Source organism: Protopterus annectens, chromosome 3.part1 (assembly GCF_019279795.1).
Source record: "Protopterus annectens isolate FY-2018-M chromosome 3.part1, PAN1.0, whole genome shotgun sequence".
NCBI lineage: Eukaryota > Metazoa > Chordata > Ceratodontiformes > Protopteridae > Protopterus > Protopterus annectens.
This window is the reverse complement of record NC_056732.1, coordinates 1154421946-1154447398: the sequence shown is the minus strand read 5'-3', so window position 1 is coordinate 1154447398 and position 25453 is coordinate 1154421946. Positions and strand designations below refer to the sequence as shown.

Here is a 25453-nt window from a genome sequence, read left to right as displayed (position 1 = left end):
TAGGTGTTCTATTCCAAGGCATGACAGGTGTGTGTGTTTGGTAGTCATATCCTATGTGTTGGTATCTGTGAGTGGCTAGCTCCAGGATGTGTTGAGTGTGTTTTGTTGCTTTCCTATATAATGTCCACAAATGTTATGATTGCTCAAGAGACTGGGTTGGCAAGACATACACGTACATCCGCCAATAGGTCTGGTGAGTAAATGTCAGCAGCCCTACTCTTACCCTTAATACAGTCTGACCCATGTGACGCAACAAAACACACTTGCCTTGATAGTAACACCTCTACATAATGCAGGTGGCACATGTGGTTTCCTTTTCATTCTTGTCTAATGCTTTGGTGTCATGTGGTCCGCTGTTGTGATATAAATTCTATATCTACGTATGTGTGCGTATATGTATATGTGTGTGTGTGTGTGTGTATGTATGTGTATAGATATATTTATAGATATATATATATATATATATATATATATATATATATATATATATATATATATATACGTGAACATTAGCACACATAAATCTACATGATGGAATACATGTCTTATACTATTGAATGTCTGTGCTGGATGATCTGTACGTGATCACCTCAGATGTATGTATATCTGCCATGGCTTAGTGGTAAAGCACATTGTCTGTGGTGTGCAGGGTCCCAGGTTCTAGTCGTGTAGAGACTGGTTATTTTGTTGCTGGGAAGAACAAGGGACATGGAATACAGTGATAGTAAGGCACCTTTAACCAGTTGTGTGCAGATTTGAGTGATAGTAAGCAGTGGTTATTATTTTGGAGGATCAGTATGGGTCATATAACTATGCATTAGAAGACAATACTACGCAAATGAGGTTGAAAATAGTGAATCCCGTTTATCCCCAGGGTGTAATGCAGATCCCAAGAGTGTATGTGTATAGATAGCCGGGTGCAGGACTCAAATATAGGTGAAAGCATGGGGGGGGGGTCAGGCATACTGTACGTACATTGGAGCCCTGTGCCTTGGGATTGCTCCTGCCTTAGCATGCCTAAGCTAGGGGTGTTTCTATACCTGCCTAGTGAAATTGGGAGGAACAACAGCAGTAGTGGAGTAGTCAAGGTGAACAAGCTGCGCAAACAGGTGATAATTAGCACAATCAGCAGATTACATGCCCAGCCCAGACCAGAACACTACGGTTAAGTGACCAAGCACCATACACATGGGTTTCATCCACATTCTACACCACCGGTTTATACATGCGGGGACATTTCTCGACACAATCCAACCAAATGAGAAGGGCTGCAGCAGGCAACATAGACCAACATGTGCAAGAGGCTGAGGGTGGTGAGGATGTGAATGCTGCCGAACAACCTTAGTGAGGAGACAGAAGACTTTACAGACCCAGGGTAACCTACCAGGGGCTACATGAGCTGGAGATAGTGGAGCACTATGGGGTGGACAGAGACCTCCTACAGCAGCTTGTTGAGCTGTTCCGGCCACACCTGACACACCGAACAGGCCGAGGGAATCCTATCCCAGTGGATACCAAGGTATGTGTAGGCCTAGGTATACAAGCCACAGGTACCTCCCAAAGCACAACTGGGGATATCATGGGGATCTCACTGGCATCTTCATCCAGAGTATTGCACCAGTTTCCAGATGCCATGTCACCACATGCCAGTGAGCATGTACATGTCCTCAACACACGTGAGGTGTTGACCAGCAATAGGCATCTCCTCCACCAAATGGCAGACTACCCTGGGGTACTGTGTGCTATAGCCTGCACACATGTACGCATCAAAGCACCACCCGGTGAGTGGGGTAGGGCCTACATTAACCGCAGGGGCATACCCTCCAACAGCTAGGTCGTATGCAATGACCAAGGCATTATACTGAATGTGTGTGCTGGCTGCCCTGGAAGCTATGATGATTCCGATATATGGCATCTGACGCAGCTGTACCACACCTTTGCCATTATGGACATCCCCTACAGTCACCTAGTGGGGGATGCTGGGTAACCACTGGAGTCATGGCTGATGACACCCATCAGCAATGCACACACACTTGAACAACTACACCATAATGAGGCACACGCACAGGCAAGACATATAATTGAGCATGTGTTTGGGATGCTCAGGTCACGGTTCTGATGTCTGGACACATCCGGTGGTGCCTTGCAGTATTCACCAGCTTCATGCACCCAAATTGTTATGGTATGTGCTATGCTACACAATATGATCCTGCAGAAACAGTTGCAGCAGAAACAGCATGGGGCAGGGCCATACAGCCCCCCACCAATGCCAATGCCTGTACAAGCACACTGTATAATACAGGATGGGGGGGGTGTTTCCCTTCACATTCATTACAAATGCTTTATTGTGATCATTTCATTCATTTATATATATATATATATATATATATATATATATATATATATATGTATATATATATATATATATATATATATATATATATATATATATATACATATATATATATATATATCTGTCTGTACATACACCTACATACCTATTTACATTTCCCGTACAGTTAAATGTACACCGCGCATCCCCACTGCCTTTACCTCCCTATATCCGATGGATATTATTCTGGACATCACTCATGGCTTCACTACAGGTATTCAATAGTACTGTCAACAAATGTGACAGTTGGTTGGTGTACATATGTGTATGGACGTCTGTAACACTCAGGGACTAATTTCAACAGTGACAGGGACAAGGCAGTGACAAATCATGGACAATCACTGACACATCTACAATATTAGTACTATTAACTTGAAACGTGTTGACAGATTCAGAGCCATATGTATTAATACTTATTTTCTGCAGTTAAAAGCATCTATTACTCTTAATTATTGTCATTAGTCATTCAAGTGTCATTAAGCACTTTTCCTCCAAAGGTCACTGGTTTTATGAGTGATTAAGAGGCTGGCCAGTTATTGTGTGAATGTTCTGACCATTGGTAGGGCTGCCACATTTTCATATGTCCAGGATGGGATATATTCTGGACACACCAGATTGTTTAGGCCAACACATACCCATGGTCAGTAAAGGGTATGGAACATTCATTATTTTCCTAGATGAGAGCCTATTCCTGTAACACTTTAGTTGCTTATTCTGTTTCTTGTACGATTTACGTATTTTACATCCAGAAATAACTGTTTTAGACAAGTGTTACATGAAATATGGTACATAGTTATTTTTTACAATCACAGGACATTTGCCATTGTATCATTCTTGGTCAGGACACACCTACCCAAACAGGGACTGTCCCTCACAAAGTGGGACAGGAGGCACCCTGCTTACGTCAGCGCCTTAATCACCCTATTTCCAAGTGCCACTATACGACTGTGTACAGTATATTCTCTCGATAATTCATGTGGGGAGACGTGCATCATGGGCAGGTGTTTGATCCTGGGTAGTAGGTTCTGCATGATGGGCAGGAGGCTGAGCAGTCTTGTGAACCACTACTGCACATGCAACTTGTGTCCAGATGTCTACAGGACTGGACATCGTGTCATGATAACAAGTCTGATGTTTACTCAGGATACTTATCCCATGAGGGATATCCAAAAATTGAACAAGCAAACGACCTTCGATTTTTTTGGACTTATGAAAATGTGATGGGGTTTTACATGCAAGGGATAACTAGTTTGTAATCCTGACACTGCCTAGGGTGACACTGCCAACTACATATGAGTAGTGGTCAGTATGTGTAGATATGGCTGCGCCAAGCTAGTAGCCCGAGTATGGCTGGATTTGGTGGACGTTCAGGAATGGGGGAGGGTTGTGTGCTGTAGAGGGGATGATGGGTATTCAATTATGCATCCAGGTGTGCTGCAGTTGGTTGGCCTAGTTCCATCCAGACCATTCTGTGGATATGTGCCAGTGACGTTTCTGTACATGTGTATCGCACATTTTAATATTCATATGTTTGTGTGATTGTGTTCTACAGTATGGCCTGTCAGGTTGTGTTGCAGATGTGTATGCTTGTTCTTTGTGTTTCTTTCTGATTCACCCGCTGCTCCCTCATACACCTCCAGTTCACCTATTGTGCATCCAACACAGTCTCGCCTTTGTGGATTATAACATTACTCACCGCCCCACACACACATATTCCAAACACTCCATCCATCCCTTCTTTGGTTGATGGCCTATGGCACGGTCAAGGGAACACATTGCATACACTACAAATGTCAGGTACCTGTATGGTTGTGAGGACTACCCTGGCATTTTTCACCTTCCACATGCTGTACATTATGCACATAGGTACACGCAAATACTTATTTTTCATGACATGGTAGGTACACCCGAGTAATACCAGTTAAACTTTGACACATCCTGACAAGAACGGCTTGGACCACATATGGGCGTATTTTGGCTGAATGCTCTGACCATTGGTAGGGTTGCCACCTTTTCATATGGCCAGGATGGGATATATTCCGGACACAAATCAGATTCTACAGGACAACACATACCCACGGTCAGTACAACAAATAATACTTTTGTTTTATGCCTACATGTTAGCTTATTGTTGTAGCAGTTTATATGCGCCTTCTGTTTCGTTAACTTGCTTATTCTATTTCTTGTAACGTGGTATGTTACATATGGAAATAACTACTGTATGTGACTATTACATGCGATGTGGGACATAATTATGTCATACGGTCGCAGGATATTTTACATTTATAATGGTTTTGGTATGGACACAACTGCCCAGCTAGCTGTGTACTATCCCTCACAATGTGGGACAGGTGGTAACCCTGACCATTGGCCTAGACTTAGCTATTGACAGCGCACTAACATGATGCGTTTCACTTCCACTTGGTATAACTATCAACACTGCATTAGAATACGGGAACACGGTTTTAAATGTCATTTGTTCGAGGGATGGAGACTCGATATTCACTAACGTGCATTTGTGTTTGCTTCTTAATTTTTTGTTCACAAGAACTGCCTTGCATGCTTTGCATACGTTTCAGTATCCATGGGCACTGACAGGTGTGATTACTATTGCAGGCTGACTGTAATATTCAGCATTTTAGGTTGCACATCAACAGCCGACATTTCCACGCCTCCATGCGGCACTTCGTCACGCCCCTTGCACTCGCACTCATTTCCTATGCACGTGGCTGTGTCGGCAGCGTGCCTTCATTAATATGCATATGGCACTACTGTGCCATCTGTACGCCGCACAGTCAGCGCAAGCCTAACACCGGCCTTGCGCTGAGCTTCATGAATCTCGGGGTACATCTAATTGTGACCCTGATATCTGAATACTAATGCCTTAGCCTGGCTTATCAAAATATCTCTTTCAGTACCTTTCACAGCTGTCCATCTAACATCACTTAAAATCAGACTTTTTACAATCACTGAATATTTCATTAACAACTCACCTAATTTCCTTTAAGGCATTTAGGTTTTAGCTAGGTTATTAGATTACATTTTACCTCCCTGGATTTTGATGATTAGAATTTCCTTGTATACATTTTATACATTTATGTTCCACAATAGTATTTTGAGATAAGCTCTAAATGCCCTCTGGTTATTTACTCTGCATGGTCTGGTCTCTAACCACAATGTCAGACAGAAATGTCAGAGATTGTAACAAAACACAGGGTAATTTCTTTACAAATGATAAGAACAAATGTAGTCAAGTCTGACTGAATTAAAAACAGCCATCTTGAGAACCCTGCAGTCACAAAGTATCTCATTACTAGCAATTCAAAATGTATTTGAAAAAATCATGAACTGGAACTAAATTAACACCATGTCCTTAGAATTTTGTCACTCGGTGTATTTAACTCTACAGCTAACATGTAATGCATACATCTACAGACCCTGGAAACCACAGACCCATACGTCTCACTAATATTATATGCAAAGCCATGGAAAGTCTTATCACTGGAAATGATCAATAATGATATAGTAAACCTCCAGACACTGGATCCAACCCACTTTGGTTTCATCAAGGACAGGTCATGCCTACTCAACCTGAAGGACTTCTTTGAGAAGGTCACTAAAGCAATGGATGGGGGTAAAATGGTTTACACTGCCTACCTTGACCTGGCCAAGGCATTTGACACAATACCGTACTTGGGCACTGTTGACAAACTCAAGAGGTTAGGTACAAACCCATACATCACCTGGTGGATAGCAAGCTGGTTCACAGACAGGACCCAGAAAGTTGGAATTGGGGAGTCCACTTCTACAAAGAGGCCAGTCACAAGTGGTGTCCCTCAGGGATCAATCTTCTAACCACTCCTTTTTGGCATTTAATTTTCTGAAGTCAAAGCCAATGTCAGTGGTCTCTGGCTGACTAAATCTGCATATGACTGCAAATTAGGAGATGTCATTGAATCCCACATTGACAGAAATGTTTTCCAGGAAGGGCTGACACAGATAAACAGCTTGTGTCAGATCCATGGACTAAAACTAAATGCCAAGAAAAGCATAATAGTATCCTTGGAAAGTCATCCATCCCTGATAACTATCACATTGACAATACACCCCTTAGAGTTGGCCCAGTAGTCAGAAACCTAGGTGCACACATAGTAATCTAGCCTTTGACCACCATGTGTCTACAGTAGTGAGGAGATCATTCTACGTTGCGCAACATATAAACAAAGGTATAGCACCTAGGTCCAAGAAAGTCATTGTTCCACTCTTTTTAGCATTCATCAGACTTATAATTAAGTACAATGCCCCGTTTGGTATGTACCTGACCAGGCATATCCAACAACTGGAGTGTCCACAGACGTTCCCTACTAAAAGAATATAGGGTGTAAATAAAATGTCCCAACACTTCTGATCTGTAAATATATTACCTCCTAGGTCAGACTGGCTTGAAGGCAAACAAAATAAATAAATAATAACATGCTTCCCTTTATTTCAAACTTTACAATATCAGAGTTAGTATCAATATAGATTGCTGATATAGGGCAGAGCCCCAAAGCCATTAGTTATATGATATAGTGAGACATCGTGGTCAATATGGCAGCTTTTGTAAGTTTGTCTTCAATACACTATTATACCTATAGCTGAGTCGTCAAGATTTTATGTATATTACTACAAACAAATATGTAACGCATATATAATATGTATTTAGCATAGCTGATTCTAGTCTCAATGTTTGCAGCTGCTATTCTCTCTGCACAATCTACTACTGTGTAAATTACATTCATACTATGTTCTAATTCCACCCTGATAAGATCGAAGTTTGTAAACTAAAGTGAATATATTCTTAAACATGTACAGTTTCTGGTCATATGTTCTGCATTGCTTTTTGTTCTGACATACACAAGGTTCACTACAACTGATGTATCCCACTGACAGGAGGTTAAGCATGCAGAACAACCTTGCTTAATATGATACACCCCAGCTCATTCTACATGATAGCAAGGGTGGAATATATGCTGAAGTTATGGAAGCCTAACACTTTCTGAGAAATATTGAACATGTCCACTATCCATAATCCTCTCATCAGTAAATCAATGTCAAATAGGTCTGAGTTTAGTCTTACAACATTACTATATCCAGGTAAGTTGTACTGACTCCAGCATTTAAGATTGTGTGGTTTAGGGTAAGGCATAATATCAGGATTATAGCACTTCTGTTTACAAAAAATGTTGCTTTCTACAGTTCCTGTTCCTTGATCAAATTAAAGTTATCCTTCCAGTATTTTCTGTTGTTGCACTCTTGGTTCCACTGACTGTTCCTAGTTAGGATTACAACTTTTTTGTGAATGCCTGATACAGAATGTTTCTATTTCTCCTTCTCATCTAGAGAGCTGATAACCAGTGAGTTAGGGCAGATAATTTGTGAACCATTCTCAGGCTGTTCCTAAAAGGGTTTTGTGAATCAGTTAGCAAGTGCAGTTACTAAAATGAATGTAAAAACTACATTCCAAATAACAGTTCAACTATTCTGTCACGTCATTCCTTAAGATTAATATCATATTTTTTTTCACTGTAGCCCAAAACCAGTATGTTGATCTATTGACAAATGTGTCTTACAACCGCCTTCTCCAATGACAGTCCTAACCTACTTTACCTAGATTTCTACATCAGTTTTCTAATTAGTCTATTTCACATAAGCATAATCTTTATTATGTGATACATAGCATGCATTTCTTTTAATTGTCATTTAAATATATATATATATATATATATATATATATATATATATATATATATATATATATATATATAGTGTGTGTGTGTGTGTGTGTGGTGCATTCTGTGGCTGTAACATATTTACTAACAAAAACACATGCAAATGAAGTAGACTGAATAAACAGTATATTTCTGTTGGAAAACCCCAGGAATCTTCCATTCAAACTAACTCTTGTGCGGGAAATAGGTAGCAAATAAATAATACTATGGAACACACGTCCTTTCTTAGTACAGCTTTTAAAAATAATTCCATTAGTGAGATTTGTCAAATAGTTGTACTATATCACTTGCATAAACTCGGCAAAGTTCAAAATGAAAATTGCTTCATTCATTGCTATACTAATTCACAAAGGAGCCTATCATTAGCATGTTAAAAACTTACAAGCTTTCTTGAAATGCTAGGGCTGCGATCTTCTCATGCTCAATGTAAAAAAATGCCTCCGAGAATCTTCTTACCTGAATGGGAAAGGAAAAATGATACATATAAATTTACTTACAACTTTTAAATATCCACATTTATGTGATCCGTTAAACCAAGAAAAGGAAAATAATAGATGAAAGATATAGAAATAAACTTTCTAAAAAGTTAGTTTTGTTCGTACACATTTAATAGATCATGTTTAAGATCAATGTTCTGAGTGAACATGTCCCACTCAGTGACAATAACATAAATAAACAGGCAGACTATAATCCCTGAGCACCACTTTCACTGTTTATTTATTAGCCTCCTTTTAAACTGTAGTATCAGAACTTCTGGTGATTAAAAATCAGTAAACACTTTTTGAGAATTTAGTAATTTCTATCCTCAGCTCACAGTGAAACCCCTTCCACCTTTGCCTAAGCTTCATTTGCTAGTGAAATACTGTACAAGTAGTCAGTATGTTTTTGAAGAAACTGACATATCCAGAGAAAACAAGCCTTCACAAATGAGGTTGACTGTCAGGCTTATACACAGACAATGGAGTTGTGAAGCAGAAACTTTAACCAATGAACAAAGTTCTGCATATAAACTTTTCTGTGAAATCAGAATTAAAAAATCTAGTGCTTTTCTTGTTTCTTTGTCTCATTATATTGAAAGTTACTTCTCTTTTTTGGTTAATTTCATGATTTGTAGTTGTGAAGATGTATTCCTTATCATGGAATTTTTCACCTGAGTTTCTTTGTCTCTGCCTAGTAATAATCTCATAGTATATCAAACGTTTACATGACTTAGCCAATCAATACCATTGTAGAAGTCCCCTGGCAGTATTTTGTGTTTTTTCTTCAACCCTGGGGTGTTTCCACATCACTAGAAACTTAAGTGCCATCAGCATAGATACAGTGACATCCTTTGATCTCATTAATCGTACTCAGAAATCCATCTGAGAATGGGTACAAATGCAGAACTCTGAAGTGCACTGCTATACTTGTCCTGATCAATGGATTGGTATCAGTATTAAGCAATGTTTTCTTGCAAGCTTACATTCTCATGGAGTGTATTTAAATTTCTCTGTAAAATTTTACCACCCTTCACTTGCCAACAAACTTCAGTATAGAGGATTCATCTTACAGCCAAGACAAGTTTAAAAATTATCCCCAAATTATCTATTGACATGTTGTAAAAAATCTTTCTCAGCGCTAACTCAAGCCTTATGGCACAATCCAACTAACAACATCACATCAATTGATGCACTCCTATTGTTTCAAATAATAAATAAAATAAGGACAAATTCAAATGTAATTGCTTCTGAAACAAAGGCTAACTCTGCAATAATTCAGGACTATGTTTCAAAATTACAGCCATTAACTATTGCTACTGTTGAGCTTGACTCTAATTTTTTAGAAAACCCCATTGAAGTTCTCCTTTTGAAGAGAACAGACAGACTAGCCCATCAGTCGGGGTAAACACAAATCATCAACAGAATGAATATGTAAATCAAAATGAAAGGGGTAGAGGGGGGAGAGGTGGAAGAAGGAACAAAAGGGCGAGCAATTATTGGACAATATGTAATCAGATTCATTGATTAATGAGAATGGTATTTTTCACAACTGTGGTGATTCCAATACTTTTAATTATATAAGTGAACAAATTACCACAACATATCTTAGCCTTTTTGAAAAGGGCTTTACCTTTGATCCCAGAGTAAAGAGTAGTTTGGAGGAGCTCCTAACTGAACTCAAGTCATTTAGTATAAAATAAAACTTGACTTATATTTTTGAAGAAGAAAATAGGATGAGTGAATATGATAACAATGGACTGGCTAAATGTAGTACATTTCATTCTTTCCTTCATACCACAATTTGTACTTTTGAAAAGAATTCTGAAAATGATTATTTGTACAGTCCTAAAAGAGAATGACGGTATTATTTGAGTAATTTAAACAACTGTGAGAAAGATTTATTACTCACTCTTTCATCTAACTGGTTAATCAGGGTGTTGAGACCAGGTAAGGGAGGGGAGACAATAACCATGGATAGTATAGATTATACTGAAAAGATATTGCAATTATTTTATGACAATGAAGCTATGAGCAAGTATCTATCAATGAAACTAATACTGCCTATTGAAAAAAATGATGTGTTTGTATAAGTTATTAATCAAGAGGAATACCAGTTTTCATAGTAAAGAAACCCAGGGTACCAAGCATCTTTGGAATACCAAAGGTTCATAAAGATGCATGTAACCCACCACTGAGGCCTATTGTGGTTGTGAAGGGTCTGTAGACTATCTCCCTACCAGTATTTATATGGAGGTATCTGAAGAAGTTTCAAAGATATTACGAGCATATTTTCAAAGATTCTTGGAGTTTTTTGAGCATGATTACTAATGACATATAAGAAACAAAATTTATCATTTTTAACTATGGATGTGTTTGATTTGTTTTTGAGCATACCCCATGAAGAAAGGTTTCATATGTTTCATTCAGTTATATCCACACTTGATTTTTTAGAGTCCAAATTATTAATTTCTTTGAACCTGATGGAAATAGTTTTATATAACAACTTTTTATTTTTTGAAGGTGAATTTTTAGACAAGTAAATATTGCTGTTATGGGGGTTGCATGTGCCCCCATATATGTCACCATTGTGATGTTAAAGAGGGAGTAGACTTCTGTATTGCATTCTAAATGCATTACATTTTGGGTGAAGTATTTTTGATCTTTGAATAATATCTGTCCCCTGTAGATGGACACAGATTTAAAAGTGAATGTGTTTATACAATATATCAACTTATTTACAAAATGTTTGCAATTTACAAACACACGTTCAGAAAATGAGGTGAATTTCGTAGATGGTAATTCAAACAAAAATAGTGATCCACTTCCAATATTTACAGAAAACCCACTTTTTCAAACTCATATTTGCATTTCAAGAGTTGTCAGCTGTGGAAACAAAAATGTAATTTGGTAAAAGGGCAGCTGGTTCATGTGTCTAGAATGATATCAAACAAAGCCACTTTTCTAGAAGAAGCTCATATTCTACAGAAAATGTTTTTTACAGGAAAGGTTACCTTGAGAAAGTGATAGACCAATTTATTTTAGAGATCAAGAATGGGAGGTTGTATAGATTTAAGCCCCATTTATGGACTAAGGAAAATCGTCAATTCTTAAGTCTGCACAAGGAAAGTACTACAAATTTTGTAATGGCAATGGTATTATGTCATAGTAGTAATGTTACTGATTTTAAAAGAGTGGGTTATTTTTAAGGTTGACCCACTTTTACTTAATGCTGTATGTAATGTTATTTATTTATTTATTTTCAGTTTGATGACTGAGGAGGTCCACTGGGCTCAAGGAACCCATTTTCAGTGGAGGCCTGGGGAGAAAAGCTCCATAATACATAGTAGAAATAGTACCAATTAAGCAAATCATAATATTATATAGTAAAACTAAGCAAAGTATAACAGCAAAATAGAATAATATACAATGCATATTTACATGCTTACAGATCAGAGGACAAGTAGTACAGAGGAAAATTGTACAGAGGTTTTAAATAATCTGTGAATGGTATAAAAGTAACATTTGTAAGAAGGCAGTAAATAAGATTAATCCCCTAAAAGGGGAGGATAAAGGTGGAAGGCACCTTATGTGTAATGAATGTATTCATGTAATAAGCAGGTTAGGTAGGTATAGTGCAACTGCATTTCCAATTATAGGAGAGGTAGGAATGGAGCTGGGTTTTAAAATGTTCAAAGTTTTCAGAAATTCTTAGAGAAGGATGGAGCGAATTCCATTTTTTGGCTAAGGAAAAGGATAGGAGAAGCTAACCAGCAGGATGATTTGGTTTGTATACAGGAATTAGATTTTGGTGGACAGATCTTAGAGTTCTGTGTGGGGTGTATGATGTTAAGATGTTTGTTAATGCTGGGCATTTAGTTGGTTTAAAAATACACTTGTGGGCTGTAGTGAGTTGGAGGTAACCAAGGTAGTTGGGAATTTCTAGTCAATGCAGCAGATGGAGAGGTATACAGTGGTGGGTGGAGTATTTGGATTTGGTGGCGAATTTTGAGATTTTGTTGTAACAGATTTCCAGTTTAGAAGAGATAGAGGAAGATAGGTTGGTTAGTAGGGGAGCACCATACATCAGTGATGGTAGTAAGTAGGTAGTGGCGAGGGTCTGTCTTGTAGAAGGGGAGAGAAAGTGGGAGTTTCTGTACAGCATGCCAAGATTCTGATGTGTTTTCATAATATTTTGCTGAATATGGGTATCAAATTTAAGTGTTCATCAATAGTAACCCCAAGATGTTTAGCAAAAGGAAAAGCTATAGTGGAGCTGGCATGGCTGATAATACTGAAAGAGGTTTTGTCAAGAGGGAGTGATTTTGAAGGAGAGAATAGTAGAATTTTAGATTTGTTGGCATTCAGAGAGAGGTGATTTTTAAGCATCCAGTTCTCAGTAGTTGAGAATGCAGTTTGAGTTTGGAGCTTGGGGAGGTTAGAAGCAGAGCAAACTAAAGTTGAGTTGTCTGCATATTGTACTTTCTTAGTGTTAGGAATGGCTGCATGGAAATCATTAATAAAGATATTAAAGAGCATTGGGCTGAGTATGGATCCCTGGGGTACTCCGGCTGGGGTAGGAAGGAAGGCTGAGGTGCCAGTTTTCCATTTCAGGGCCTGAGATCTGTCAGAGAGGTAGCTGCTGAACCAGGTAAGGGTGTTTTGTGAGAGATTAAGATTAGAAAGGTGGTTTAGGAAGTGGGTATGGGAGACTGTATCAAAAGCCTTGGAGTCGTCAAGGAGGACTCTGGATACAAGTTCTCCAGAGTCACAGGCATGGTTTACTATGTCTAGGAAAGAGAGAAGAGCAGTTATTGTGCTATGGCCAGGACAAAACCCATGTTGTGTTGGGGTGAGGAGTTTGTTATTGGTAAGGAAAGGCATGAGCTGGAGGTGGATGCATTTCTCAAGAATTTTTAAAATAGGGGAGAGAATGGCTATGGGTCGGAAGTTGGAGATGTTATTATTTTTGCCTCCTTTATGGAGGGGTAGGATAAAGGCTGCATGCCACAGTTTGGGGACATACGATTCCTGTATGGATCTATTAATGAGATTGCTAATGGGGGTTGCAATACCATCTGCTGCAAGTTTTAGAAAGAGTGAGGATATGTTAGAGACATTGGAGCATGGCTTAAGCTTAGAGAGGAGTTTTTTATATATGAGGTGGAGATGGGTTTGAGATGAAATATGGGAGAAGTGTTAGGGATTGAAGGTTGGGGAGAGGGTTAGAGCTGGGGGGAGGAGTTATTGTTTGGGAAGGTCTTGGTGAGTTCTGCTGAGTTGAATAGAGTAGCTATTTCTGGGTCAGATTTACTAGTATCAAGCCAAGGATTGTTTTTTGTACCTGGGTTGAGAAGAGAGTTGATGGAGTTCCAGAATTGTTTGGGGTTCTTGGAATGATTAGACTGGAGTTTGGTATAGTATGATTTTTTTTATCCTGTGTAATATGTTTTTTGGCTAGGTTGCAAAGTTGTTTATATTTATGAAGGGTGTCAGGGTGCTTATTGTGATGGTAAAGTTTTCAGGTCTTGTCCCTTTGTTGCATAAGTGTTTTGGTATCTTTAGTAAGCCACGGGGCGCAACTGGGTTTTATACATTTTGTTCTTGGAGAGGCTTGGGAGTTAAGGGTATCTAAGAAGGATGAGTTAAAGAATTCAATGGCGTTGTCTAGAGGAAGAGTTTTTAGATTGTCCCAGTTTATTAGTTTGAGAGAATTGGAGAAAGTTGTGGGGTTAAGAGCCAAAGGAGAAGAAAGAAGATCAGCCAGCAAGGAACAATCAGTAAGCAGGGAGCCAGTAAGAAGGTAAGGAAGGCAACAGGGGTAGGGGATGGGGTCTTTCTGTATTTAGATTAAAAGATAAGCAAGAAGTTCACTGGGGGTAAGGAACCACTCACAGGGTATTCTTATAGAGACAGAGCTGTAGGCTGTCTACTGACTAATGTACCTAATTTTGCATTTAATTTCGTATATAGCAGGGCCCAGAACATGAAGAATACATTTGAACAAAATTGGAATTTGGATGCAAATATAATTAATAATACTAGTGTCATTAGAGCCATAAAAATGTGGAATGTGCAATCAGTGCAGATATATTTCGGAGAGTGACACCCTTCCTATTATATTTAATGGTGAAATTCTAAAGCTAAACATTCAGGCAACATGTACATCCACAAGAATTGTTTATGTGACTTTCTGCTTAGATTGTGAAGCTTTTCACATTGGAAAAAACAAATGTCCATTAAGGAAAAGAATCTACGAAGATCTATATGATTCGGCTAAGGATAACAAATCGAATGCCCTGTATAAACATACTACTATAGATTGTTGTAATTATAGTTCAAATGTAAACAGATTTAGATCTGTGGTCTTAGAAAGGATGAATGTGGATAATAGGGGTGGTGCTTGGCAATCTAAATTAGAATTCAAAGAATTATTGTGATAATTAAGATTAAATGCCACTAGTAGGCTACGGTTAAATGAATTTGTATCTATAAAAATGGTCTAAAGTTGTGCTCTGCAATTTTATGAAAAGAAATAAATGAATCAATTGATGGTTAATTTTAATGTTTCTGCTATTCTATTCATACACACATAGACTATATTATTTTTCACATATACATTTAGTTCTATATATTTAACACAAATTTTTCCTAGATATAGTTGTATTAATGTGAGACAGTTTTATTTATTCATTTGTTTATCATGTTTAGATTTTGATTGATGATTCAGTGATTGACTGTTAATTTAAATATTCATTTAGATGTCTTATTCCGTAGTTCACATGAAGTCCCAGATTAGTAGGTGAAAGCTCTCATCTTAAGTTGTTTAAAAGTGTGTTTCATTTTTTCACTTCGTATAGATTTTTTTCTGATTTGTGTGCTTCTGGTATCAAGCCTTTTTATGGTTGCTGTTTTTTTTTTTTTGGCTAGATATGCTGTTTTTTTATGATTCATTTTTATACAGTCTTTGAGGGAACCATGGAGCCACAGGAGTTGGTGGAGGTTTCAGTTTTGTCCCATGTCCCATCTTCGATTGATTCATATTTGACAAAGATTAAGGGAGCCCTTCCTATGCTTACTGAGCTTTTCTCACAGTTTTTACACAATTCCAAATAGAAAACACAGCTAGTGAATGTGACAAATTACAACAGTGTTGTGAGAACCAGTTCTGCCTATGTCATAAGTGATGGTTTAATAAAGATGGTTCTTGTTTAACAAAAAAGAAAAAAGAACAGGAATTGAATAATTTATGTAATATTGTTTAGGTTATATGCTGTATAGCACTATATGTGAAATATCATGTTTGTAAACGTGAAATTGTTAAAACAGTTTGATTACTTTTATATAAACATAAATTTGCTAGTGTCATAAGTGATAACTCAATAAAGGTGTTTAAAAAATACTGTGAGAACCAGTTGCATGTGGTAAAAATGTAGGTCATGTGGTATAAAAGTCATCATTGCAGTCAGTGTGTATTGAAAGAGATGGTAGGATATCAGAAGTGAGCTGCAATATAGCGCAACATGTGAATTTGAGTATGAGTTCTTTATGGTTATGCCCCTCGACAAAAGAATCAACCAGTGAAAAGACATTGGGTTTTTGGTTACAGCAAGCATTTTCACTGAATTCAAATAGTGGGGAGACTGTAAGTACTGCCTCTTCAGTCACCCAATGAGACAACTGTAGTAAAAGTCTACTGAACTTTAGAAACAGGCAAATGGATCATCTCATCTTTTTTTTTCAAAGAATCTATAAAAGCTTAAAGGGTACCAAAAAGGTTGAGAATTTGGAAATTCACTATTATTTCTGTATTTATTTTACATTTGACTATTGGGAATTTCGAATGGGTTGTTGGCCCATTTTCAGAGGAAGCCCTAGGAGAAAAGCTCCACAGTATTTTGAAAAAAACATTTATTTCAGTGGTGAATATTCATCAACATAATTTTGAAATCAAAATTACATACAAAGGTTACAGTGATACAAAGATGGCACATTGAGTTGCACCTGGTAACAGAGTTATAATATAGACAAGTCATGACTTAAAATAGAGGTAGGTTTACAAATGTAGAACATGACACTGGGGTGTGAAAGAAAAGGTCGACTTTGAATGAGTGAACACTCACATAAATGAAACAAATATCACAGAGACCAGTTCGCCAACATCCCATAACAGCAAAAACTTAAAAGAACGAACCATAAGAAAACAACAGCTCCCCAGATACCTCTCACCAGTTTATACAGTAATAAACAATACAGATAAACCCTCAGATAGTCAACATTATGAAATAACTCACCATACACTGCATTCACAAACTCCCACTACTGACTTTTCCCATATGTCCACAATACCTTAAAGAAACATTACTGTAGAAAAATACACTGTATTCTCTTCCTAGACTACACTTTTATACAAAAAACATACATAACAAACCACTCTGCAGTAAAATACAAATACCCTAATTAATTCACATAAAAATAAAACTCTCCTGGTAAACACATCATTACAATTACTTTTTAACATCATTTTTGCAGGGGGGCAAGCCCCCATTGGGGGGTTCTGCCCTCCACATCCTTCGCAGCTTAAACATACCAACTCTGAGATCGCACTACCTTGGGGAAAATGGCATCTTAACATCTATTCTATTAATGCTGTAACTGATATCAATAACTGCTGTTCAGTGTTCTGAGATTCGTTCTTTTAAGTTTTATCTGTTATGGAATTTTGGTGAACTGGTCTCTGTGATATGGGTTTCATTTATATGAGCATTCATCATCCAAAGTAAACCCAGAAGAAAAGCTATGACTATATAGGGTGACAAGTACAAGTGGGGATATGTAATAGGAAAATTATGAGGTATTGTAGTAGAGAGAGACAACATTTTAAAGAGATACGAAGGGAGGGTGTTTAGCCTGGTTTAATGCAGGAATAAAGCCAGGTGTTATTTAGGTGTTGTTTAAGCAATACTTTGAATTTGGATAGGTTGGTTGTATTGTTTATATTCTGAGGCATAATATTCCAAGGTTTTGATATTTTGTTGGAGTATAGGGAGTCGCCATGGCTGTTATTGGATTTTGTTACTTTCAATAGAAGTTTCTGGGAGAATCTTAGTGGTCTACAGCTGGTATGGGGTTGAACTAGATTGTTAGGAGCTGAGCAGTTGTATGGCTGATGCAGGACAGAGTTTACTAAGTCTATTTGGTTAAAGATCAGTAGATTGGGAAGTTCCAACCATGTAAGCTGGTGTAGTGCTAAGCAGTGGTGTGATCTGGATGGATGGTTAGTAGCAAATCTGGTTATTTTATTCCAATTTATTTAAGTCAGATTTTCTTATATTTGTAAATATTGGTGAGGCGTATAAAGAGGGTGGAGACTAAGTGTGTTCTAGAGATGGACAGGCTGGTAGTGTCAGTTATGAAGGGCTTAATTTTATTAATTGAGCCTAGTTTGAAGTGGACCTTTTTGATTACTAGTGCAAGGTGTTTGTCAAATTTAAGATCATTGTCTATTGTGACCTGAAGGAGCTTGGTGTGATTTACAGGTTCTAGTAAAGTATTGCTTGAAGAGTAGATAGTAAAGGGGGATTGTGGTTTGTTTTTTGCTACTAGTGAAAAACATAAGCTTTGTTTTGTTAGCGTTGAGAATAAGTTAATAGTCTGAAAGGTATTGTTCAATATCTAGTAAGGCTTGTTGTTTTTTTTCAGGAGTTCAGGAAGACAGGGAGCTGCACATAAGGGAGGAATCATCAGCATATTGGATTATGGTTGCATGTTGAGTGGCTATACAGAATCTGTTTGTAAAAATGGTGAAAAAGAGTTGATCAAGGATTGAACTTTGATGTAAACCCATGGAGACAGATAATAGCGTTGAAAATTCATTTTGCAACTTGACTGCCTGTTGATGGTCAATTAAATAGTTGGCAAACCAGGAAAGGTCAGTATGGGGAAGGTTTAAGGAAGCTAGCTCACTGATAAGTTTTTGGTGTGAAACTGTATAAAAGGCCTTTGATATATCAATAAATATGGATGAGGCAAGTAGGCCATTGATTCTATGCTAACTGACTGTTAATAAAACTAACTAGAGCTGTTTTTGTGTTATGTTTTGGTCAAAAAACATGTTGGGATGTGGATAAGAGGTTGCTTTTTTAGGAGGTGGTTGAGTAATTGTGAATGTACGCATTTTTCCAGTATGTTTGCTATGGGTGAGAGAATAGCAATTGGTCTATAATTAGTGAACTTAGTGGAGGTGCCACCTTTGTGCAGGGGGATTATGTAAGAAATTTTCAAGAGTTTAAGGATGTATTCTTCTGTTATAGTCCGATTGATTAGGATTGATATGGGGTAGGAGATGATGTCTGCAGCAAGTTTAAGAAATTCATATGGGAGTTGATCAGTGGCCAGGAAATAAGATTTAAGTTTTGATAGGTGTTTTTTATTATAGAAGTTTGTATCTGATTTACAGTGAAGGAATTAGGGTTAGTTTCCAGATCTGAGGGGATAGTTAAAGGGGTATTGGTGTCATTCTTAATAAAGGACAGAACAGGGTTAATAAAGTGTCTGTTAAATTGTGAGGCTACACTATCAGTGGAGTTTGCTGTACATGGAGCTGAGGTAGTGGAACAGCCTGGTTATAGCAGTTGGTTGATGGCTCCTGAGAATTTCTGGGGGTTATTTTGGTGGTTTTCTTGGATTGCTGTATAGTATTGTTTTTTATCATGTTTTATTTGTTTTTGGCTTGGTTTCATAAATGGCGGTAGGTGAAGGGATGTTTGTTTTTTTGTTCTCTGATATAGGTGCCATGCTCTGTCTCTGAGGATCATTTTTGTTTCAGTAGTGAGCCATGGTATGGGTTTAGGCAGATTTTACATGTATCTTCCTATGGGGTGCTAGATTGTTTAGGATAGTGAGGGATTTGTCATTGAAATACTGAACTGCTAGGTGTAGGTGGAGCAGTTTAATGGGGACTAGTCACATTGATGTAAGAGAGTTTTGAAGGAATCAGGGGAGAAATTCCTTTTATTGCATATGTAGATGGTGTTTTTGGAGGACATGTGCAGTGTTTTAGTAGGTAGGTGGGCTGGTGATCACTTATGCTATCTGGAGGACAGCCTGACTGGTAACAGAGGGAGTTTGTATTAATTAGGGTCCAGTCAAGGACTGATTGTTTTTGTTCTGCTTGTCACTTCTAGTAGGAATTTGTATCAGTTGACTGAAACAATGGAGGTTTATAAAGTTTGAAGGATTATAAGAGGAGCATGTAGTCCAGTCTATATTGAAATCTACTATTATTATAGTTTTCTGATTGAAATTCAATGAACACCAGCAAAGGAAGTCCTCGATAATGGCTGGTTTGTTGCCTTGTAGGATGTAGATAGCTATTATAATGATGTGTTTATTAGGGGTTTATACAAAGGCAGGAGATGAGTGTTTCTAAATTAGCTAGGTCAGTGGGATTGTTATCAATTCTTTCAAGTTTGAGGTTGTCCTTGTATAATATTGCTATGCCACCACCACATGTATGGATCCTACCTGATCTGTGGATATTATATCCTTAGGTGAAGATTTCATTATCATGAAACTGGAATTTTAGCAAAGTTTCTGTTAGGATTGATATATCTGGGGAATAATGGGATAAAGGTGCATGCAATTCATGATTTTTTTTCTGCAGGCATCAGAGGTTCATGTTTAAAAATAGCAAATCAGAGTTACTATATCAGAGATTATTAGTGTTTGGAAGGGGTGGTGTGGTCAATTGATTTTCTGTGTGTGTGTTTGGGTTTGGAGGCTAGGGTTTGGGTGTATGTCACCACATAATTTAATATGATTTGAAATGACTGGGGATAGGGTACAACTGGATTGGATTTTGAATGTGAATGTTTGAATGAAAAGAGTTCTGTCATGGAGCTGTTAGATAGTTGAGCAGACATGATAATGTTACATAATGGGATATTGGGCTGGGTGCTGGTTGGGGTGGTGGGAGAGCAGATAATTGTGATATGGATTTTATTGAATGATGTACAAAGGTAGGTAGTTATAAGTAATCCAATGAGTGTCATAAGTTGGAGTAACATTATGATGGTATTTAATGGAATGTTTTAGAGGTAGTATTGAGGTGGTGTTTCACTGAGATGTGTAAATTTAGAGGAAGGGTGGGACTAATTTTTGGAATAGTTTGCGGTAATAAAGTATGTGATTGATTATTGGTTTTATTTGCATTGTTTGGATATGGTTTGAAGTGGGTGTGTAGTTGGCTGAGTATAGATTTTGGGACAGTGGGTGGGTGGGAATTGAGGGGTGGGGTAGGGTAGGGGAAGTGGTGTGTGCTCAAGAGCAGTGAGGGCAAATGGAGTGGGTAGAATCCTGGGGCAAACCAGGAAACAAAACCAAAAAAAAAAAAACAATGCATACCGATAATACAGTGTGAGTTAAGTACAACTGGTGAGTCAGTTAGAGAATGTTAACGTGAAGTAAAAGTGTTATAAACAGTGCCTGAGCACTTGTCATACATATAGTGAGACCAGCAATGGAATGGACAAATTATCGTTCTTATTAAGTATCCAGAACTTCAGCATCCCTGTTAGTATAAATGCTACAAAAGTCTAAAGACTAAGGTTTTTAATTGCAAACAACCTGAAAAATTATACAGGTAAAATTGTAGAATATGCACTGAAGTCTTTAGAATAATGAGCCTACATCCATAATCCTGAGTGAGTGTCTCAGGGAGCAGTACAAATGAAGGGAGGGGCAGTTGCGTACAGACAGAGAGATAAAAACCGTAAATAAGAGAAGAAATATTAGCAATTATTGGAAGGGAATAGGTGGATTGCTGAGAAATATAGGCAACAGTCTTAGAGGGTGTAGCGAAATTAGACTAAGTGAGCACTACTTAGAAGTTAAATACTGAGTAAGCAAAAGTATATATAGCATAATGCAGGTATAACTCTACATACATAAATAGAAGCAGCAAAAAAAAACATAAGTTCATCAATAATTTTATAGGTTCATAGATTAGTACTAGGCTAACGGCCCTTGTGAGCCATTTTAAACCTAGCCAATTATCCCTTGTGAGACTCAAACCCTGCACCTTGTGTTTATAAGGCAAACACCTTAACCATTAGGCCACCTTCCCAACCTGGACACTGAAACACTGAGAAACAGTTTGGAACAAGGAAAACTCGATTTCAGAGATATGAACTTAAAAATAAAAAAAATCAATAGCACCTGCTCAAAAACTAGTCATAAATAATCAGGTTACATCTTGAAACATTTATGCCCTTTTCCTCACAATTACCCAATAGTTGGCAGAGTTTAAGGCAAAAATCAGAAGTACACATAACAGAAAATGTTTCCAGGTGAGGAGGGTAAGTAAACATATGTGGCGAGCACACTAGTTCAGGACGCTAGCAGTCTGCTACTAACACTGCAAGATAATGTTAAAAATGGCTCCCTAACCTTCAGAGAACAAGTAAACTCTCTTTGGAGGTTAAGGAAGGAGGGGTTGCTTTACTGGTTAAGGGAAGAAGGGTTGCTTTATTGATGCCAGTTAATGAGAGAGAGAACCCCAGTGCTTACCAGGAAACCAAACCAATGAAAAACAGTCAGTACAGGTAATACAGTGCAAAGTCAGTGCAACTGGTGAGTCAGTTAGAGAATGTTAACTTGAAGTAAAAGTGTTATAAGCAGTGCCTGAGCAATTGCTATACATATAGTTAAACTAGCAAGGGAGTAGAGAAAATATTGTTCTTATTAAGTAGTGGGAGGAGGGAATACCTAGAACATCAGCATCCCTGTTAGTATGCACACCACAAAAGTCTAAAGACTAAGGTTTTTAATTGCAGACAGCCTGAAAAATTTTACAGGTAAAATGGTAAGACATACATTGCAGTCTTCAGAATAACGAGTCTACATCCATGATCTTGAACAAGTGTTCCGGGGAGCAGAACAGGTGAAGGGGGAGTGGTCGTTTACAGAGACCGAGTAAGAACTGCAGTCTTCAGCATAATGAGTGTACATCTGCGATCCTGAGAGAGGATTCCAGGAAGCAGTACAGGTGAAGGGGAGCAGGTGTATATAGAGAAAGAGTAAAAGTGGACAGCACACTAGTATGGAATGCTAGGAACCTGCTGCAAACACTACAAGATAAATTTAAAATGTATCATATTATATATATTATAACTATTAATATCAATGCCAGTTCAGCCTTATATACAGAATTGATCAACATGTTTAACAGGCATGGCTATGAGTTAGTTGATATTTCTTGTATATAACCAATGCAAATAGCTGCTGAGTATGACCACCATCCAAAGTCTCAAGTGCTTCACATAAACTATATAATCAATTTCAGTATTAAAATTCCCATTTTATAAGTCCATTCTCCATTCTCTCTTACTTTTGAATCTCCACATTTTATTAATTTCCTTAGAATCTTAATATCCCGTGTCATTTCTCTCTTTTCTTTCCTCAGGTTACAGATAAAATCTCCTACTATTCGTACTGAAATATTTAACAACACTTTTTTTAAAATATTTTCAAAAAACTGCTTTCTCTCCATTATATTAGTTTATGCATAACTCACTATTAATCTTATACCTTTTTGTCATCATCGTCATCATCATCACCCCTTTTCCTATTTTCTACGTGAGGTCAGTGTGTTGCATTAACTGTCACCATCTTTTTTGATTCAATGCCATTCTCCTACCTTCTTTGACAGTCATACCTGACTGTAACATGTTCTTCTATTACAATCCATCTTTCTGTTGCTAAATGTCATCTGTTTCTCTTCTCTTCTTCCTGTCTGTACCAAATTGTCTTCATTAGATTGCATTCTGATTTCATGCACACATGCCTGAGCCACCATAATCTGTTCTTGTGGACATTCTCTACAATTAGACCTACTTGGGCATTTGCTTTGATGTTCTCATTTCTTGATGTGCTTCACAGTATGCAACCTACCACCCATCTTAAGCACTTCATCTCCAGCACCTCTAACCTCCTCAACTGCTCTGCCATCACTACCAAATTTCAGTATCATACAGTACTGGTGATCACACCACTGTTTTTTACATCTTACCTTTAGTTTCTTTGTTATTCTTCTGTCATACACTACCCCAGATACTCTATTTCAAATGGCTGTAGCACCTCTGGTTCTAGCTTTGACCTCCTCATTCAGACTCACTTAAACTACTCCTCCCAATTATTTGAAGCTGTTAACTTGTTTCACTATTTTTACTTCTATCTCATTTCTTAGCTTCTTCCATTTTTTTCCCATTTGCTGCCATTACAGCTGTCTTAGCTATAGTCATTTTTGTCCCATGTTCCTTAAGTTTTGCACTCCATTTCCATATTCTTTGCTGAATTTCTTGCTCAGATTCTGCCTGTAGTACCACATCATCTGCATACAGCAAATGTATTGATCTGTCCCTTCTGTCTTGTTTGTTAATGCAGTCCATCACCAGTATGAACAGCAGTGAGCTCAGAGCTGAACCCTGATGTACACTCACTCCCTCCGTGAGTCCGAACATTGTTTGTACTTTTGTCACTGGGTACTTGTTCACAGCCTGCACTAATTACAACTATTGATCTGGGACTTACAACAATCACAGGATTGCAGAAATCAGATTTTTGGGACCTTGTCATATGCTTTCTCCAGCTCTAGGAATGCCCATTTGGCCTCTTTCCATGTCTCTAGCCTCTTCTCAATGATCTGTCTCACTTCAAACATTAGGTCATTTGTGCTGCATCCTAATCTGAATCTAAACTGCTCATCTCCCATCTTATTTTCTACTACTCTGCATATTTGTTTATCATTCACTCTTTCCAGAACCTTCATGCAGTGTGACAGAAGTTTCATACCTTTATACTGCCTACATTTGTGAATGTCCCTTTTCTTTATGCACACTGGCACTAGTATACGTATTCTCCAGTCATAGATGGTATGCCTTTCTCTTCATATTGCTGTGAGTACCCTCACTCCTAACTCATGCAACATCTTGATCATATCTGCTGTGACCTCATCTGTGCCTGCTGCTTTCCTTGACTTCATTTTCTTTTGTATTGTTCTTACATCTTCTAGGGTGGGCTCCTCTTCTTCTTTCATTGTAGGCTGTGTTTGCAGCAGTACAACTTCTGTGGGGTTTTCTTCAGTCATAAGCTGCTAAAAGTACTGTTTCCATCTGCTTTTGATATCTTCTGGACTGGTGAATAGGATATTGATATCTTCTGGACTGGTGAATAGGATATTGCTGGTATCCCTTATGAAGTGTGCTAGATGTTTGTCTTCTTTATCTTTCTGTCTTTGCCTTGCAACCTGATAGAGTTTCTTTGTGCCATCTACTCATTCACTTTCCAGAAGCTGGTAGAGTGCATCAGGGACCTTGTTCTTCACTATAGCAACTGTTCTCTTATCCTCTTTGTTAGACAAAGAGTATTCCTTATTAGCCTGGTCCACCTTTTCTGTCTGCAACTTTTCCTGCACTCTTTTCTTTGGATGACTTCCTGGACCTTGTGTTCCACTACCAGCTTTCCTAATGTGCTTTATTTCCATACCTGGCTCAGTCACATATCTGTTCTACAGTCCTCATGCATGCTGTTTTGAGGCACCTCCATTCTTCTTCTTCAACTCCACCTATATCCTCTTTTTTCTTGAGGAAGTGAATCCCCGACTGTTAAATGAACACTTGTGCTTTCTCTTCAGTTAGCTTTCAATCAGCCTAGTCTCTGTGACCTTAGAGCTTTCTCTGACCACTACTTGCAGCCGATTGTGGCAACAAGCATTTATCCTGTGGGTCACCTGTTTCACTGGGGATGACTTTGCA

At 38.0% G+C, this 25453-nt stretch overlaps 1 protein-coding gene across 1 annotated transcript in view; it reads right to left on the bottom strand.

Annotated features, from left to right (window-relative positions):
- FAM135B (family with sequence similarity 135 member B) overlaps positions 1 to 25453 on the bottom strand; it is a 2319882-nt gene that overhangs the window by 728243 nt on the left and 1566186 nt on the right. Inside the window, exon 10 of the mRNA XM_044067284.1 lies at positions 8546 to 8619. Coding sequence (XP_043923219.1) covers positions 8546 to 8619 — 74 coding nt within the window. The remainder of the gene's footprint in view (positions 1 to 8545; positions 8620 to 25453) is intronic.